The 18,106-nt window shown below is 33.1% G+C and overlaps 1 protein-coding gene across 8 annotated transcripts in view; it reads right to left on the reverse strand.

Moving 5' to 3' along the window:
- Nucleotides 1-18,106, reverse strand: part of LOC126913986 (uncharacterized) — a 215,228-nt gene that overhangs the window by 85,862 nt on the left and 111,260 nt on the right. For all 8 annotated transcript variants that reach the window (XR_007709533.1, XR_007709537.1, XR_007709532.1 and 5 more), the window contains 2 exons: nt 14,487-14,659; nt 6,627-6,791 (listed from right to left, as the gene is read on the reverse strand). Coding sequence is in view for 1 of the 8 variants with exons in the window: in XM_050717334.1 (XP_050573291.1) it covers nt 6,627-6,791; nt 14,487-14,659 (338 nt within the window). In the remaining 7 variants the exon portion in view is untranslated. The remainder of the gene's footprint in view (nt 1-6,626; nt 6,792-14,486; nt 14,660-18,106) is intronic.

Consider the following 18,106-nt stretch of genomic DNA (forward strand, 5'->3'; position numbering starts at 1 on the left):
GGGACAAAACTATTGGGTCAGATGCTCTAATAGGTTTCGAAGTTGTCTCAAAACGATACTATTAGGTACATCTCTCAGTCTCACGGTCTTAATGAAATTGCACACGCGTGTTTACCGTGTTGCACGAGTATCCTGATTATGATACGATTTCGAAATTGCCGCCACTCTGCCAGACAATCTACTAGTTTTAGGGGAACAATGGCCCCAAGAAATTCCGTAGACTCGGTGAGCCATGATATCAACGAGGAAGCGGTTCGCAAGTCCAACCTATTATCGCTTCATTGTACTCCTATTCTGCGACGACAAAAGCCAACTCTTGGATACGTGGCTGTCTATGAAAGACAATGGCCCGGAAAGACGGTGTCGAAAGGGGCTTCTTTGTATTTTTTCGTGCAGTTCTTGACCGATCGAAAGCGGTTTTGCGTTTAGGTTTTCTTAGTACTATTTTAAATTGTATGGTACGAAGAGAAAATATTCAACCGTTTAACAGTATAACGAGATGGCAAATATTTCAGAATAAACTATTCAGAAAATAATTGTCTTTCTGCTTTCGAGATTTCCTGCGTCAGATATAGAAAATATATATTTTCAATCTCTTATAGGAAATAAATATTAATAATTGTAATTTTAAAAATATTCATTTTAAAATGTTACTTGTCATTACATTCAATTAGAATCAAACATACTATAATGTATATATTATATAATTATATATACTTATTATCCAAGTTATAGTACCACGCCAGAATAATTTACTTATAATTCTCAATGAGAATTAATTGTAAAATTCTACCAAATAAAATAAAGAGAAAAGAAATGTTGCTCGTACAATACTGTATAATTTGACGGCTTAGCCGAGTTTTTCTCGAGTTACGCTTTTAAAGAATTAATAACAATTATATGCGATATTTAAAACCGCTTCTAATTCGTTGTAATGCCTGTTGCGACTGTAAATAGTCAATTAAGAAGATTTAAGCGTTATTATTGCTCGTTGATACCAAAACCTTCGTCAAAATACTGTGACTCCTATGGAAACTATAAAAACAGAAAATATTGCGTCTTATTTAGTTCTCACATGAAAAGTCCAAGTATCCAACAAAAAAGATGTCCTTTCTAACATCAAATTAGTTCACCTCATTGTCAATTCCAGTTAATCTTTGAACGAAATATATTTTCCAAATCCAAAAACGTAATAACATATACGACTTTGAATTTTACAATAATCTATTACCGTGGCTCAGTTTTCCAACTTACAAATGTGCTAGATTGTCTCCATCACATACATTTTTTCTCCTGGATTGCAAAGATCAATCTTTCTTGGTAATTTGAACCGCGAGGTCGATCGAGTCCTCCGAGCGGATGATTCATCGCCAGCCGAGGAATCCTCGTTGAAATTGGTGGCGGCGGGTTAAGTTCGCGCCCCTATATGCCTCAGGATTTCATCAATTTCGCGGTCTATTCAGGTGCAAACAATGAATTACGGTCAGCTGAACGAATGGCTTTATTAAAAGTGGCCAGCTTCCACGGAAACTGGCGGCGTTAATCTATTGTCCATTCAAGACGATTTATTTTTATCCTTTTAACAACAGACTAAGGGGCTGGCACGACCGTTTTCGCCGTTTTTGAATTACCGATTCAAAGTACTTGAAGAAATTTATAGCGAGTGTTTTATACAAGACGAGGACGCTGTAAAACTAATGAAGAATACTTTAACTTTTTATTGTTTGATATACATAGTATTGAGTTATAGTCAGTTTTATATTCGAGTAGTAGTTGATGATACATTGAGATTAAACAGTTGAATGAATGACTGATAAATTAAAAATAAAAATCAAGATTAACGGTGAACTGTTTTCGTACAATGCTACAGGAACAGGATAGGGTTTTCGAGAAACATTTAAGAAAATTGTATGGTACGAGAATCTAGGGTTGACATTCAGACTGTATTCATTTGCAGGTGATGACTAAAATGAAAATATCCCACTGACCTCACTAAAGAAATAAAATCCCGCTGGGAGTAGCCATCCACATGTTATTTAGCAATTAAGTTAGAAAAATTTACCAAATGTTCAGCTGGACAAATTGTAAAGCACAAATTAAATAATAAAAAAAAATTTGCACATGAGTCTCTCACACCAATCTCATATTATCCAGATACATAATTAGTATTCAACGTTTGAAAAAGGGAATCATAAATTTATAAATTTATTTATCGTAAGGAGAATTACCGTCTGTAATTGTAAATTCGAAGAAACATTTTTTTAAATTATTTTTGTAACTGTCGTTCCCCCATACATTTGAATTGATCACCATGGTGTTTTTAAGCTATGCATACGATCTTTGAATTGGAGCACTCAAGAATATTTTTATGCTTTTAGATGAGAATTATAGAATACCTATCGGGAATTGTAGAATACCTCTATTTAAGTATTTGCATATTATTCGGGGATAAAAGTGGCTGTAATTCAAAAAGAAAGCCAAATAGGACACATTTTTTTTTTATTTCTTTTTATATGAATCTTTTTGTTTCTTATCTATTTTGGGAATAGATGCTACATGTAATGAAACAGTGTGTGCAATAGGGACAAGATATATCTCTAGAAGGATTGTGAAAAGACGAAAATGTCATAAAATGGAATTAAATGGTCTTATAATTTGTGGCTATATACATGTCTTCCTACATAATCTAAATGTAAGTTTATACACGGTAGAATTAGAAAGTACAGTTAAATTATTTCTAAAGTAGATTCTCACATACTCACAGATAAATAATTTACAACATACCAAACATACCAAACATTTATTAAATATTTAGTATTTTGAACTGTTAGAACACAGTGTATATTTTAACATATATGTAACATTTAATGAAACTGAAACTAAAAGACTATTTAAGATTTCATTACAGATCGTCATAAATAATCAAGATATTTATCTGATTGTTTTATATTTTCCAAATTTGGAAATAGTTATGAATATATTTTAAAATGTACATTTAATACTTGGAGAAGGTTAAAAACATCCTTTTATCTACCTAAGCAATCTTTCAATGCATAAATTAAATTATAAAAAATATCACGAAGAAAAGCAAAACTATGCGAGGAAACTATAATAGCTTCCTTCTAAAAATCTGTGATTTCCAAAATCGTCATTCTTATAAATTTATTTTATATTAGTAACAAAACTAGTTAGTAGAATTACTTTGGTACCGATATATCTAGTAGAAGTTTTATTTGAACACGCGCGCAAAACCAAATTGTCCAATTTAATTATTTTCGTCTCCTTCTACTATTCTTCAAAACGAAAGGTCATAGATTACTGAAATTCCTCACACCATTATAGAATGGCTAGGTGTTAGGTATTAAACTGATAGAGTCGGCTCGACCCACTCGCCTCCTCCACTATGTTCGCGCGACATATAATTGAATTAAAGCTGCCCTCGAATGTCCGCCTTCGCAAGCGCTCAAGTGCTCTTTGCGATCGCAGAGAGTTCGCCATATACCGATCGACGGATCGCCCTGGCCTTCACGGCTCCGATATTAATGAAATTTGTATCGGCAATGCGCGATGATAGCAGTCAGACGTGATCGACCTAATTGCATAATCCGTAACCCTTTGCGATGACGCCATTCGATCGAGTAGCTTTTCGCATAGTTAGATAAGATTAAAACGAAATTAACGGTAAAAACGAAGAAAGAGATGTACAAATAGTTGCAGGTGATTAAGTAGGATCTTTTTGCTGGAGAAAATTGAAAACGATTTAGGTATATGTACCAGCAAAGTTGTGAGAATAAAAATTAATTGCTAAAGGCTGTTATGGATGAAACTTCGCGCAATGTTATTTCTAATAATTGTAGCGAGATTTTAAGAACTAGAGAGTGTAATGTAATGTAAAAATTCTGTTTGAAAAATTTTCTATTAGTTCCGGTGGCTTGGAATAGCTTTCACGAGATATGTTCTTTAGATATCATAGTTTGTTTCAAGTATCGTTATCAAGCAGTAGAATTACAGTAGATTTATGTCTACATGAAGATCTAAGGTAATAATAGCAATCAATAAATAATTAAATGAACGATTAAGGAGCAAAATTGATCTACTTTATCAATTTGATATTTACCACTTCATGACAGATTTATAGAATCAATTTAGATGAAATTAAATTAATTTCGTAACACGTTCAAATTCAATTTTCGATAAGCTGAATATCGTTGTAATATCAATCTGTGAGATGTTCATGTTTTATTTAACGTTTGATTATTAAGTACATGTTACTATGATTTCTAAATATCTATTAATTTATTATCAGTTTTCAAATATCTCTGACACATTGTGTTATTATATAAATAATAACTATCGTTGATTTTTGACTAAATAAAATTAATGGAATTAATAAAAAAATAAGTTTACAAACAGAATGCAATAGTAAAAATTATGAATCATTTACGTAGAAGGAATAATCCATCTGTTGGTAAACACGATAATTGTCCTGTTCTCATTGATACATGTTACCCTATACATGTAGTGTCAACAAATAAATGGTCTGTTCACTTAATTATAACTTCAATTAATTATAACTATAAAATATTTATTTCAATTAATACTGAACTATACTATAATGATATTACACAAATACTATTTAAAGTTATTTTAGTTACATATCTCGATAATGTATCTATTTTTAGAAGTAATACGAGATGGGTAGAATTTAACTGGTTTTCAAATATTTGACATCGATAAACGAAATAACATATACAGAACATAATATACAGAAATGTTTATTTCCAATTAAAGGTGGACGAACCTTGTATGATAACAAATATTTGTTAATATGATACTTTCAAAGTAAGTCAATATTTTTGTGTAAATAAAGCCGAAAATAAAGTCTCTGTTCCGAAGAAATAACATTAAAGATCGCGCTAAAATTACAATGTGTCTTTCACTTGCAATTTCTTATTTTCTAGAAGAACAAAAAATTAGACTTTCCATGTTTGAATATTTTATTTGTAAGACCCGAATCATAGTTTCCAAAATGGATTAAAATAAGATATAGGACACAGCACAAGAGGATAAAAACAAAGAAAGTTCTCGCTCTTTAAAAAAAGATTTATCATCTCGCTCGTTATATCACTGATTCATTTATCAAAACTCAAGGACGCTCGAAACTTTCCGCCTCGTGTTTCGCGAAACTACCCCGTTGCATCGCAGATAAGCTTCGCCCAGCGTATACCGCAGAATCCTTCTTCTTTGAATAAAATTATGCAAACGGTACAAATCACCCCACGTGTGTTTCACGATTCGTCCAAACGGACAACAAGAACCTCGAGTCGAAGTTTCGGCTGGATAGGATAACCGGTGAATTTCAATAACACCAGACCCCCTGCGTTTTATAGCTACGAGATTGCATTGTTATTCTCGCCGCCAGCCATTTTCCTCTTGTTTGTAACGCGCGTATGCATGCATCCGATTCAACTCCGATGCAGCTGCTTCTTCAACCACGTTCGCGATTCACAACGTCTCGCCCGTTGCTCTTGGCCATGACACGAAAATTAATTTTCGACCTTACAAAAACGGCGAATAAATCGCATTCGTAATTATGATGCGTCCCCTGAATCACGTTGCACGACAAAACCTGGTATAATGGATCGTGTATTCACAGTGAGACGTGACTCAGTGACAGAGTTAAGCGATCTTGCGTATACAGTGACTGAGTAAAATAATTTGTACACTATTGCATCTATTAATGTATTTATATGGTAACTAGTTAGATCCAAGTAGAATAAGTTTCGTACCATTTAGCAGGCGTTCCAACTTAAACGTGTAGAGTAAAATAATGCTATATAAAGCCATATTAAAGCCTGTTTGGAGCTATGGGATTCAACTATGGGGAACAGCGAGTAATTCCAACATAGAAATTCTCCAACGATTCCAATCAAAAACTCTAAGATCCTTAATAGACGCACCTTGGTATGTTACCAATCGCGACCTTAAGATATCCACAGTTAAAGAAGAAATATCCAAGTTCAGAAACAGATATAATATAAAAGTTAACAACCACCAAAACCCATTAGTTACTTGACACGATGGATCAGATCCGCAGACTAAAAAGACAATACCCTTTAGATTGAAGCATTAGATTCAACTAGAATCAAACATACTATAAACTCTTATAATCCAAGTTACAGTACCACGTCAAAATAATTTACTTATAATTCTCAATGAGAATTGATTGTAAAAATAAAATACCAAATAAACAAAAAAATTTAACCTATTAAATACGTGTCTTTTTTCTAGCTTATTATTATTTTTTTCAACCCCACATCAAAAAAATAAATGATATTGAAAACAAAGGATTGTTAGTAGGAACTATACAGAACTATTTACACAATTATAAAGATTTCATAATTGTATTTAGAAAAAGTTACCAGATACGTAGAAAGTAAAAAAGAAACGTTTCTTTTTATTCCTCTGGCTACATTACATCAGTTTTCATATGAAGGCAAACTCACTTTTCATATGAAAGGATTTAAGAAACGAGGATGCAAGCAGTCGATGTTCACAAAAGATCTCGAGTACAGGAAAGAAAAAAGGAAAGCAAAAAACAATTTCAGCTAGATTTACAGACTTACGTCTAGCAGATTCATCAAGGAAGCTCGTCTTCGTGGATCGGGTTCCGTCATGGCGGCTAAAACGGACTGAAGTGCCGACGAGGGTGAAACGGAAACCGTTCCTGTCAGTGCAGCGACTCTCGGGGTCGTGTCCAATAATGCCCTTCCCAGCGAGTACATCCACATCTGAAAGCACCGGAATTCCATGTGAAGCTTACCTCGTAATGCTGTTCAAGAGATAAAAGGAGAAAACTGAATATTATACAGTTTTGCAGGTTACACCAGGCTAAGCTGGATAAAGTCTGGCAGCTAAATAGTTTTGAAAATGTATGTGACTAATATTAGAAAGTAATTCCAACTTTCAAACGGAGAATATGTAAACGTGGAAGCATATAACGACTTTAGAAATTATAAATTATAAATTTATAAATTCATCTAACATTTCTTATACTTAAATAATTAAAAGTATAGATAAAGAAAGTGGAGTTTTGGTCAATTTAATCCTTTAACAAGAACTTTGTTCTCTTTGGTTAAAATATCCCATCTATCGTCTCGAAACTGAAAAAAAGCAGAAGTTTTATCATCCTCTTTATTTCGTTTCACGCAATCTAAAATATTTGGACACTATTTTGCAACAATCTGTACAACTTGACTTTATTTCAAAGATTACGAAACACTTGAAACTTGAAGAATTACAACATATTGCGAAATATGATAAAATGCTGACTATGCTATTTCAACTGTATAATAACTATAAAATTCACTGTTTGAAAAACTGTTGCCAAAATATTCCCTTCTAGTATCTCGTCGTAAAAGAGCCATCAAATTTTATTCTTCGTGAAAATGATCATGGAACTGAGATAAGAGGATGATCGTAAAACACAAGAGCGATTTCTATCTGCGAAAAACAGAATTCCCAGCCCATGTTGCATCTTTCGTAACACGCATGTAATCAACGTTGGATATTTCACGCGCACAGATTCCCATAAATATGGTATGTAGCGAGGATGGTATTGGTATGAAATTGCAAGGAATTGCGAATTCGTTTCCGCGTCATAACGAGCTGGGTTCGTCGTTTCTACCGATACGAAATGTCTTTCGCCATGCTTGACCTCGAGTATTTTTAATTACTTTTGACTTGATAAGACTATCGGATTATCAGAGATCCTGTTTTTTGTCAGATTTCTGTAAGATTAAATAAGGGATAATCTTTGACAGTAAAAGGTTCTTGGGGGAAAGAAGGTTTAGGATGGGATTAAGTCGCCTGGGAAAATATACTGATCAATAGACTGCGCGTATTTTCGCAACTAGAATCAAACAAACAATAAACACGACATAGAACCACGCCAGAATAATTGACTTATAATTCTCAATGAGAATTGATTGTAAAATTCTTCCAAATAAAAAAAAAATACTACTTTCGCAAGTCTATATTTTTAGGAACACAAACGCAGAGATAGAAATTGATGTAATAGGACTTTTTCGATAATTAAACATAAATCTGGACTGCATTTTATATGGAGAGTGATAATTTACTGCACTTATACGTCTGTACAAGTCATGTTCTTTTTGGTCTTGTAATCTAGCCTCGCAATCTTTCTAGACTGACAAAAAATTACAAATTTTTTGTGTAAATGAATAAATTCCTCAGAATTATTTTCTTTTGTGCTTCTTACCATTTGCTCAATTTTTTTTATCTTCTAACTGCATTATACTTACTATATTGAATATTGCTTACAGAAACGAAATTAATTCTGTCAATGATTTCTTCATCACTTGTATATCCAATGATGCACTGAGTACTATAAATCGAGTGAAGTCTACATATACAAGGAGTATGATAATCAAACGTTGGAATGTAAAAAGAAATATGTATTATATACTTTATATATTAAATATGTATTAGGGGGAAAATTTTACTTTAAATATTTTACAGATTGTGCTCTTCATATACAGATATGTATATACGAATAGAATAGAGATTGCATTACAGCTTAAAAGTCTGTGAAAAGAATGTGTTACCATATGTTTCCAAAGTGGAGAATGTTTCTCATGTATACCACATCAGCATGTTCTTTTATGGAAAGTTCACTGAAGAAAGAGGAAGTTGCCAAGTGCTAACTATTGAAAAGATCATGTGCAAGGAAAGTTGTTTTGGGATGAGAGACAGTTTACGCAATGTGGCTGATTTTAACCCTTTGCACTCGACGACCATTTCAGTCAGGCGGAGCAACAACTCGAGATGATTTTAAGCGTATGTGGCGAGTATTTTGAAAAGGTATTACACAAAAATTAACTTTAAAAACGTTATATCCTAATAATCTATATATATTTACATCTATGAACATATTGTTTTTTAATATTTTTTCTGTATACTTTTTTTGTATGTGGTAGATAGATGATACATTTACACTGTACATGTGAATGTTGTATAACCGTCAGAGGGCGTCCAGGTCAGAGTTGAGCCAAAAGACGATTGAAGGCCGTTAGAAGGATCTGGGTGAGTCGGTTGACAACAAGCGTGCGTCCAAGAAGGTTGTCGAGGTCTTCAGAGTATAATATATATGTATAGCTGTTGTGTGTGAATAAAGTAAACTATTTGTATTTCCGAATCCTCTCTATACCTTAACAGTATGATAATTTATAAAACATCTGCATCCTTGTCGGGACAAGTATCGCAATAATAAATTGTTTCGTGTCTTTTTCCTACTTTGTTTCGGTAAGAATACATCTTACAATCCCTTTTCGTTCCTACTAAAATTACATGGAACTGTCCATTTAATCAAATTTCATTACAATTAGCAGTCGACATCGAAGCTCGGTCTCGTGGTTGTCGAAAATCTCCTCTCAACTGGTCTACTAAATTTTTTATAAATCGCAAGTGATTAAGTGGCCTTTCGTTCTTTTGCTTTTTTACTGATCTATATAGAATATATGAATTAATTAAATAAATATCCATTCTCCAGAAAAATAACTCTTCTCATAAAGTAATGATGTTCTTTCTTTCCAAAAATCAAAAAATAATAATAGAAAAGCAAGGAAAACTGGTCAAACGTAATATCGCGGAGAAGCGTCAAGGTTTCAATTTCACGACAGTCCGTAATTAACGCAACCAGCCAATTTCACGTGCACTTTATTCGAGTAATTAACGAGCCGATCGTTAAATCTTTTTTCTGCCACTGCGTCGCCTAACTAAATACACCCGCGTCTCTCGACGCCTCTGTATCTTTCCTTCGCTTCTTTTCCTACCCTCTACCTCCCTCTTTCCCGGTATTCTTTTCTTTCCTGTCTGCTACTGGACAGAAGTCCGTTGTTTCAGCTAGCCGGTATTTATCTCGTGCAGATTAAAGGGAAAATAAACGGCGGGTACAATAAATAAACTTCGAGCGTTTCTACATTCTCATCTGTATACAGGGTGTCTTTGTTGGTCGCGTTGGTTGGTAGCTCGTACCGACAGAGGGATGTTTCTTCTCGTGTAAAAACATATTGGAAATGTGAACTAAAATAAAATTCTTCCACGTGACGTTTTACTGTAGAGTAATGTTTTCCAACCTTTTTCGAGACAGGATAGTTTAATATTTTCCCTCTATTTTTACCCTCTTTTGTAGCACTATATTATAGGTAAATATAAGATCGTTTTTATTATAACGAAGCAATGTACGAATTTTTCTTCTTTCTTAATATTTGCAAAAAAAACGCATTTACGAATTTTGTAAAGAAAATTTGCTATTCGTCAAACGTGAATTAAGATTTACTCTAATGAAAGTTTAAGAAATTACCGAAGTATCGTTGGGACAAATAATCCAAATAAATAATATGGAATATTTAACAAGCGTGAACGTTTCCCATATTTTTTTAATCCTCCGTGGTTTAAACTAGGTCGTTGGGAGTTTAAAAGAAATTTCACCCTTGTCTTTCATGTCAAATTTCACCACGTGTCTTCATTGGAAAATGTTCTAAATATTTCTCATTTAACCAATGATTGTGTGATATAACACGTGTTATACAGATTATAAATATAATACAATAGATGTCGATAAACATTCCATAATTTTTTAAATGTACTGAATGTTTTAGTTTTGCTACGAAGGATTAGGTACCTATCCCACCACAATGCACCTTGAGCCACTTTTATTTAATTATGAAATATGTACAAACAGTATATTATTTGAACTATTAATACAATATTACACTGTAACGACATTGATATAATTAAACGTAAAAAACCTTACTGGTGTAATTTCGTATAGAAATAATTACCACCGAAAATAATTCTGGCAATCCGCTAGAAAACATTTCACGACCCGCTTGACGATCATCAGCCTCCCCAAAATGGGAATCCGAGCTATAAAAAAAAAAAAAAGAGAAACGTAGTTCGAGAAGGACGAGTATACCAAATGTTTTATTTGGAATATGTAGCGATCTTCTAATAAATAAAATTTCGCTTTTGCTTTATTTTCTATTTTCTATTTCTTTTTGCACGAGGAATCACATTCTTTCTGATTGTACTACAATTATTGGTTGACTGTGTAACTGCTCTTTTTTACGTGGGATATAGTCTTGATTGGAGATTATTTACCACGAAACAGTTGCAATAAAATCAATGAAACTCGAGCTGGCTGTTTTCGTAAAAGAGAAACGGCGTTGTTAACAAGGAAATCATGCTAGTGGAAAATTATACGTATATCATCATCAGAAATCGTAGTATCAATATGAATGGATCGTGGAGAAAGTATTAAAAACCATTGGGTGAGGACAGTAACACAAAATCCTTAATCCTGTAAATAATCCATGATCTGCAATTAACATTACGAATATAAATTAATAGATAGTTCATGTATATAATTAATCATGGTAAAGATGTTTTCTATCAACGTTACGTTAAAAACTTACTTACGTAACGAAAATTATAACTCTAATGAATTAATTATTAATAATTCTCAGATTAATTAAATACTAAAGTCAAGTAAATTTATTACAATCAGAAAGCTACACAACCTTATTGATAATTATCGAACAATAGATTGTTCAATTCAATGTTCAATTAAATTTCCCTTTGGGCAGTTATCTATCAAAATAAACGTATATTATGCTTTAAACAATATACACCATGCTAAATAATATAATAATTAATAATAAACAATATATTTATCGTTTCTTATATATGTTGAAAAATTTATATTTAAGGAAGAATGAATTTGTTTTGAATAATAGCGAAGTTTTAATTGAATGAAATCGAAATTAAAATTAAAGTAGGTATATGATATTATATACATATTAATGGAAAAAAAATATTGGCAAGAAAATAATCCATGAGGAAAATAAATTACGCTAGAATAAATTACGGGAAATAAATTACGCTAAAAGAGCTACGCTATTTGTTAATAGAGTATTCTACCAGAGTAAGGTTACTAGAATACCCTATTTGTATAATAATATAGATTAAATTTATCGTGTTTTTTCGACACGCGCTCTTTCAACAGAGCTTTAATTGCATTTTCGTTTTTTTACGCACCTCAAACACCAAGTTTAGCAATTTAATACATGTCACGATCCCTGATCCAATGTTTTACGAGCAAATAAAATGTTTTATACCAAGCAGAAACTCAGCTAACGGATAGAATTTGATTAAATAACGATATTGAAGAGACAAAAAAAAATATATATATATATATATATATATATATAAAGAGGAGAAAAGTTATTACAATACAGTTCCCTTCTTTTTGATACCAAATAAAAAGATAATTGCTTTATATACGCGCGTCAGCCACGAAAATACAACCAGATATTAAACGAACTTTAAATCATTCATTGTATTTTCGAGCTATCGAGGGGAGATGCGGACGCGAGAAAACGCGTCAACGGAAGTCGTAAATTCCCGTTACGATTGTAATAATCGACACCACGAATAGATCGATCCCCTTATTTCGGTTAGGATAATAGGGGATGTTTGTTGTAGTATAACACTGCGATTAGCAGAGTTATACAATTTATATTTTCAACACTTAATACACCAATGAGTTACACCGTTACGTATGATATAAAGGCCGTAGACGAGATTTTGAGATACGGCACTCTGATAGATGAAGGCCCTCGTGTTGTAATAGAAGTAGCGATTGAACAGACTGACTAGACTGACTCTTTGCGCTCGTGCAATTACGAAGGAAAGCTCGGTGTGGGTGTGGTTTTTGAGCGAAGAAAACAGATTCGTTGCTCACACTTTTCGTTAGCAAGGTGAGGACAACGATCTGCTATGTCCATTGGTTAGTCGATATTAATGAGTGACGAGAGAGGACGGAACCTCCTACCAATGTTGCTAGTTGGTGTCTTTGTTTAAGGGAAACCCCGGATTTTCCGTTTGGTACATGTCCGCTTTTTGCGTTAGGTCACTACCCGCTTCCTCCGTAATCCTTAAGACCGCATAATACACCTAAGGACCTTTATAAAAACCAGCCGAAAACACTTCTAGGATTAGAAAGTCTTTCCGGGCAAACAAATTGTCTTAAACCATATGTGAGCACAATGAATTTAGAAGTTCAAGTTTATGATGGATCCTTGGGCCTATTGAGGCTCGGAAGGACGGCACGTAGACATTCATGTTTACGTAACATTTTTTTTATTTTGTTAGACCCATAGAATACACATACAAAATTTGTCTCTTAAACTCTCGGACACACTGTATAACTGTATTAAAACAGAATTTCGTAAAATTTAATTCGTCGAAATCTGCGATTATCCACGGTATTCCATCACGCTCCTAAAACGCGAATATTTTATATAACATTATCCATACGTGTGATTTTAATTGGTGGTAATAATAATTATTCTAGCTAGGTTCTATGTCACAATATTTTCCGGCATATCTCTCCGCTGCCATTTAATTCGATCAAATTGATAAAATCCTTGAACCGCCTGCATCCCTCGGTTCCTCGTCAAACTAAATATTTCACGCGCCCGCGCGTATACATCACGGTTGCGTGTGAAACCGCGAATGCGGGCGAAAAGAAAGAAGACACACCGCTAATTTCCCGATAAACAATTTGCACGCTGTTCGTTGCGTTCGTCGGGATTCGTCTGTGTTTGCATCAGTGTTTCGCGTTCCACGACGAAATTTCGTATGGTACTGGGATCGTAGGTGAAAGGGCATTTACACCTTGGCTATGATTAATTATCGGTTGACGCGAATTACGACCGTGTTTGTTTCATTTCGAACGAAACGCGGCCTATTCATGGAAAAATGTCCGGTCAAGAAATTCAAAGCACGATTTAAGTGACACGAGCAAGAGAAAATTGGACCGCGTGAATGGAGCTTAATTACGACATTTTAAGAACCTGGCTTGATACGCGACGTGTGCCTCTGTTGAAAGACGTTACGCTTAAATGGCTTATTAATTTCGTTAATTATATATTAAATGGCGGTGTGATATCGTTCTATCATTTTTTTAAGTAGATATCGGACATTTGCACTACTTGCATGTTGCACTAACAAAAATTGAGAAATTGATAATGAATCAACCCAAGCATATATGTAACTTATCATTAGAAATGATTATTTATTTCGATAAAAATCTACTCAAACCCAAGCTTATCGCGTATTTTTCTCCACATATATTCGTCTCACCTATTTTGTTACACCTCACATTCGTTCTCAGACTCGTATCTCCAATTAACCGTCAAAATACGTTTCACCGGGTCTCAATTAATAATTAATATAGAAGCACGCCTGATAATTAATATTTTTAACAATGAATAATTAATACATAAACATGGCTAATGATAATTAATATACAAGCACGAAAAAGCTTAGCTTCTCGAATCAGTTGTTCTGATAATTAACCCTGCATGATGTTAAGGCAGCGCTTAATTAGCAATGCGTACCTTTTCTGAATCGGTGTCCGAATATACACGACCCGGTCGATATTCCGGCGGCAAATACGCTCGAGCAGTTTCGGGCGGTGCAAGTTGCAGCAAAACTCTACCACGTGGTGTCAACTCCAATGTATGGGGAGTCACCACCGGTCCAGCTCTCGAACCACCCACCACGCCACCGTCTGTAACAGATTTTCATGGAAATTATAGCGTTACCACGAGAGAGTAGATATTCTGCTCAACTATGCGCAAGGCAGTATCTATTAAACAAGCAATTTTGTGGAAAATTAACGTTAGCTTTTAAAAGTTATTATGTTCATTAAGTTCTGTCCAAATATAATGCCATTAGAAATAAATGCACTAACAATGTATGTTCCAAATTATTTATATTAGTAATTTATATCATTCAAAGAACAGCTGTTCAATTCAATTCTCTTTTAGATAGTTATCGATCAATTTAAACGTAGATTATACTTTAAACAATAAATATTATTATTACTATTATATATATGTATTGTAAATATTATTGTATTACACAATAACATTATTTATTAATTAAATATATTTATTTGCAAACATAAAATACAGCAGATCAAACAAAACAAATCCATTTGCATATCTAGAAAAACCGAGTAACTTTTCTGAATGTGATAAATCCCAAATGGGTTATTTGTCACAACTGACACAATTTTTGCAGAATTATGACTCCGATTGTAAATGGGAACAGCGAAAGCAATTCGTTGGAACAATTTATCGAAATTGAGGAAGTTGTTGGGGAAAAATTAAGGAAGTCTTAAGAAACTCTTTCGTTCAGTCGATTCCAGCAATTTTATCCTTCATTGCTACTGCTATAATCCTGTTCCTTTGATTTGCTGCCTCTATTTCCGTCATCTCGAATCCAATCTAACTCCGGTACGTCTAATTTCTGGCTGATTCAACTGGTAAAATCGCAAATTTCCATTTACAGTCGGGTTCGACCAATGATCGATACTGGCCGATTTGTTGCTTCGAAATTTTCTTATGCTACTTTCCGACAATTTCTGTGTAATAGAAATGTTGATTATTTTTATGAAATTTCTTGGGAATACAAATTGAATTTTTGTAAATTTGCACGATATGATGCAAAAGATAGGCGGTGTATCATATTTTATTTTGTGTTTACGAATAATATTTTGATTAAGTTCGCACAAAATTATAATAAAGAGTTTATGTTGCCGAGAGTGTTGCCGTTTGATAACATGTTTATATTTCCTAATATGGCAGACACGTAATGTTCATTGCATGGTGTTTTAGAATATAAAATTTAAACGACTGAATTATGAAGTATTGACACAATACAGAGACAGTTCTTTTAGAAATTGTACTATTTTCCATTTTGTTACTTTGTTATTTTTACAACCCGAATATCTTAAGTTTACTTGTAGCTTTTATCCTTCTTTATATTTGGAATATTTATTATTACGCTAAAGTATTTTATAAGTTACACTATACAGCGAATAATACAAACAACGCGTAGGTTTTTAAAATTATTATTTTTGCGCAAGTGCATATTTCAAAAATTCACACATAGAGCTTTCTTATATTTGGAAAAATCATATATTTAGGGGATTAAAATATTCGCAATTTTGACAGCATCTGAATAATATTTAATATTATTTATTAAATAAAAAAATTGGTATTTTTCTATATTTTTAACGTCTGTCATCTAATCAGATTCATTGTACAGTCATAAAACAGGTAAAGTATTTTTATATTTCACATAGAAGTAGTTTATGGATTTATATTTTATTTAAACTATGAATGAATGCAAAATCACATAAATATAAGTACTTATATTTATATTACAAAATCTACTGTATTTAGAAATGTATAATTATGAATAATAGCTTGTGATAATAAATAATTCAATTATCAGTTTTCCGTATTTTCTAGGCTTTCCTATTAACAGTTGAAAAATGTAGAACCGCTTTTACGAATCGGTCGCGATATATTAAAGATACCTAAAATTTCCCGTTTCTCCCTGACGATCAATTAAATCTTAATGTACGTTCTGGACTTAATCGCTCTTTATTAACGCGTTCTCTATTGCGTAGACTGCCAATAATCGTAGAATTTATTATCACATATTCATTTAAAAGTATCTGTTCTTATAAAGTATATCCTATATCCTTCAATTCGATACAAAGATGAAAGCCAGAGCAACACCTCTGTTAACAAAAATCGACGTTTGCCATATTTTGAAAAGTATTGTACACTTTTAGTTAAGAAAAAAACGAACATTTTGTTATATTTTCGAAGGATATTGTACTTCTCTTTTTACAGCAGACATGTACCAAACTATGCTGTTGTATGAAACTTGTATTGTTCTGAGTCGAAAATGTTTGTGAGATGTCAACAAAGACTTAAGCATCAATGACGAAGTATAGTGATAACTACATTATCAGCTGGGGCCATCTATAGGCAAATTCCGGTTTCATACTTACAGACCTGATACTCTTTAGTTTTATTTTCCATTTACTTTAAAAAGAGAAATGTTACAAAATAGCGAAGTCAATCACTGTATCCGAAAATTTTGAATCGAAACCTCTGCTGGAATACCGATAGCTGGCCACTTTGGCGAGAATTGGACCATTTAAAATAAAAAATTCCATTTCATTCCTGAGCCGGAATCTATTACTTAAAATTTGACGTGAAATTTTCTTTAATTTTAATGATCGCAGTGATCGCAGTTATTTGAGGAAGAGATACATTTTCTTTTTAAGAAGATCACTTTTCAACGTTTCTAAAAAATGAAAAAAAAAGATCGATCGTTGAGAAACATGTAAGATGAGTTTTGAGACAACATATTTGCCTGACGAAGGAAGATTTTAAAATTTTGTTCTCAATTAGATTCTGTGATATTTATTTTAAAAATCTCGCGCACTTCTTTTTCACCTCGCTTCAATATTTTTTTACGTAAAATAAACATGAACATATTTGATGCACGCAAACATATTTTTTTTGTTTCTTATTAAATTTGTACTTTACAATTTGGCCAGCTGGACATTCGCCAAATTTTTCTAGTTTTATTACTAATTAACATGTGGATGGGTAGCCCCAGCGGGATACCATCTTCGAGTATGCAAACATATTTATTCTTTATATTATATTTATTATTTAAGCCATTTATAGCACTGTTACGAGACTTGACTATTAAATTTGAAACAAATCTGAAGATATATATAGAAATTGCAAGATATTTGAGTATATTTTACAGACACCAAGTATAGAAGGTATCAATTATCCACTACATTAATAAATCTCGATATTCAGTGGGCCACCTTTAACGGTTACACACAATTCACATTGTATATTAACTCTGTGTATGTCATGTGTAACATATGTTTACAGTAAATATCCCGCAACATTTACATACACCTCCAAATTAGTTTCAAATTTTGCCAATATCGTTCATGATAATTGCGTCTCGTTACAGTGCTAATGATATTCCTATACGTTTTACACAACAAATACGCAATATATATACACGAAATTTTCCCCAAAGGTCAAATACGCAGCTCGACGAATCGAATACGAAAGGCCGCTGGTTGTTTAGCTCGTTTTCGCCAACTATTCGGACGAACGATCCG

Source organism: Bombus affinis, chromosome 3 (assembly GCF_024516045.1).
Source record: "Bombus affinis isolate iyBomAffi1 chromosome 3, iyBomAffi1.2, whole genome shotgun sequence".
Lineage (NCBI taxonomy): Eukaryota > Metazoa > Arthropoda > Insecta > Hymenoptera > Apidae > Bombus > Bombus affinis.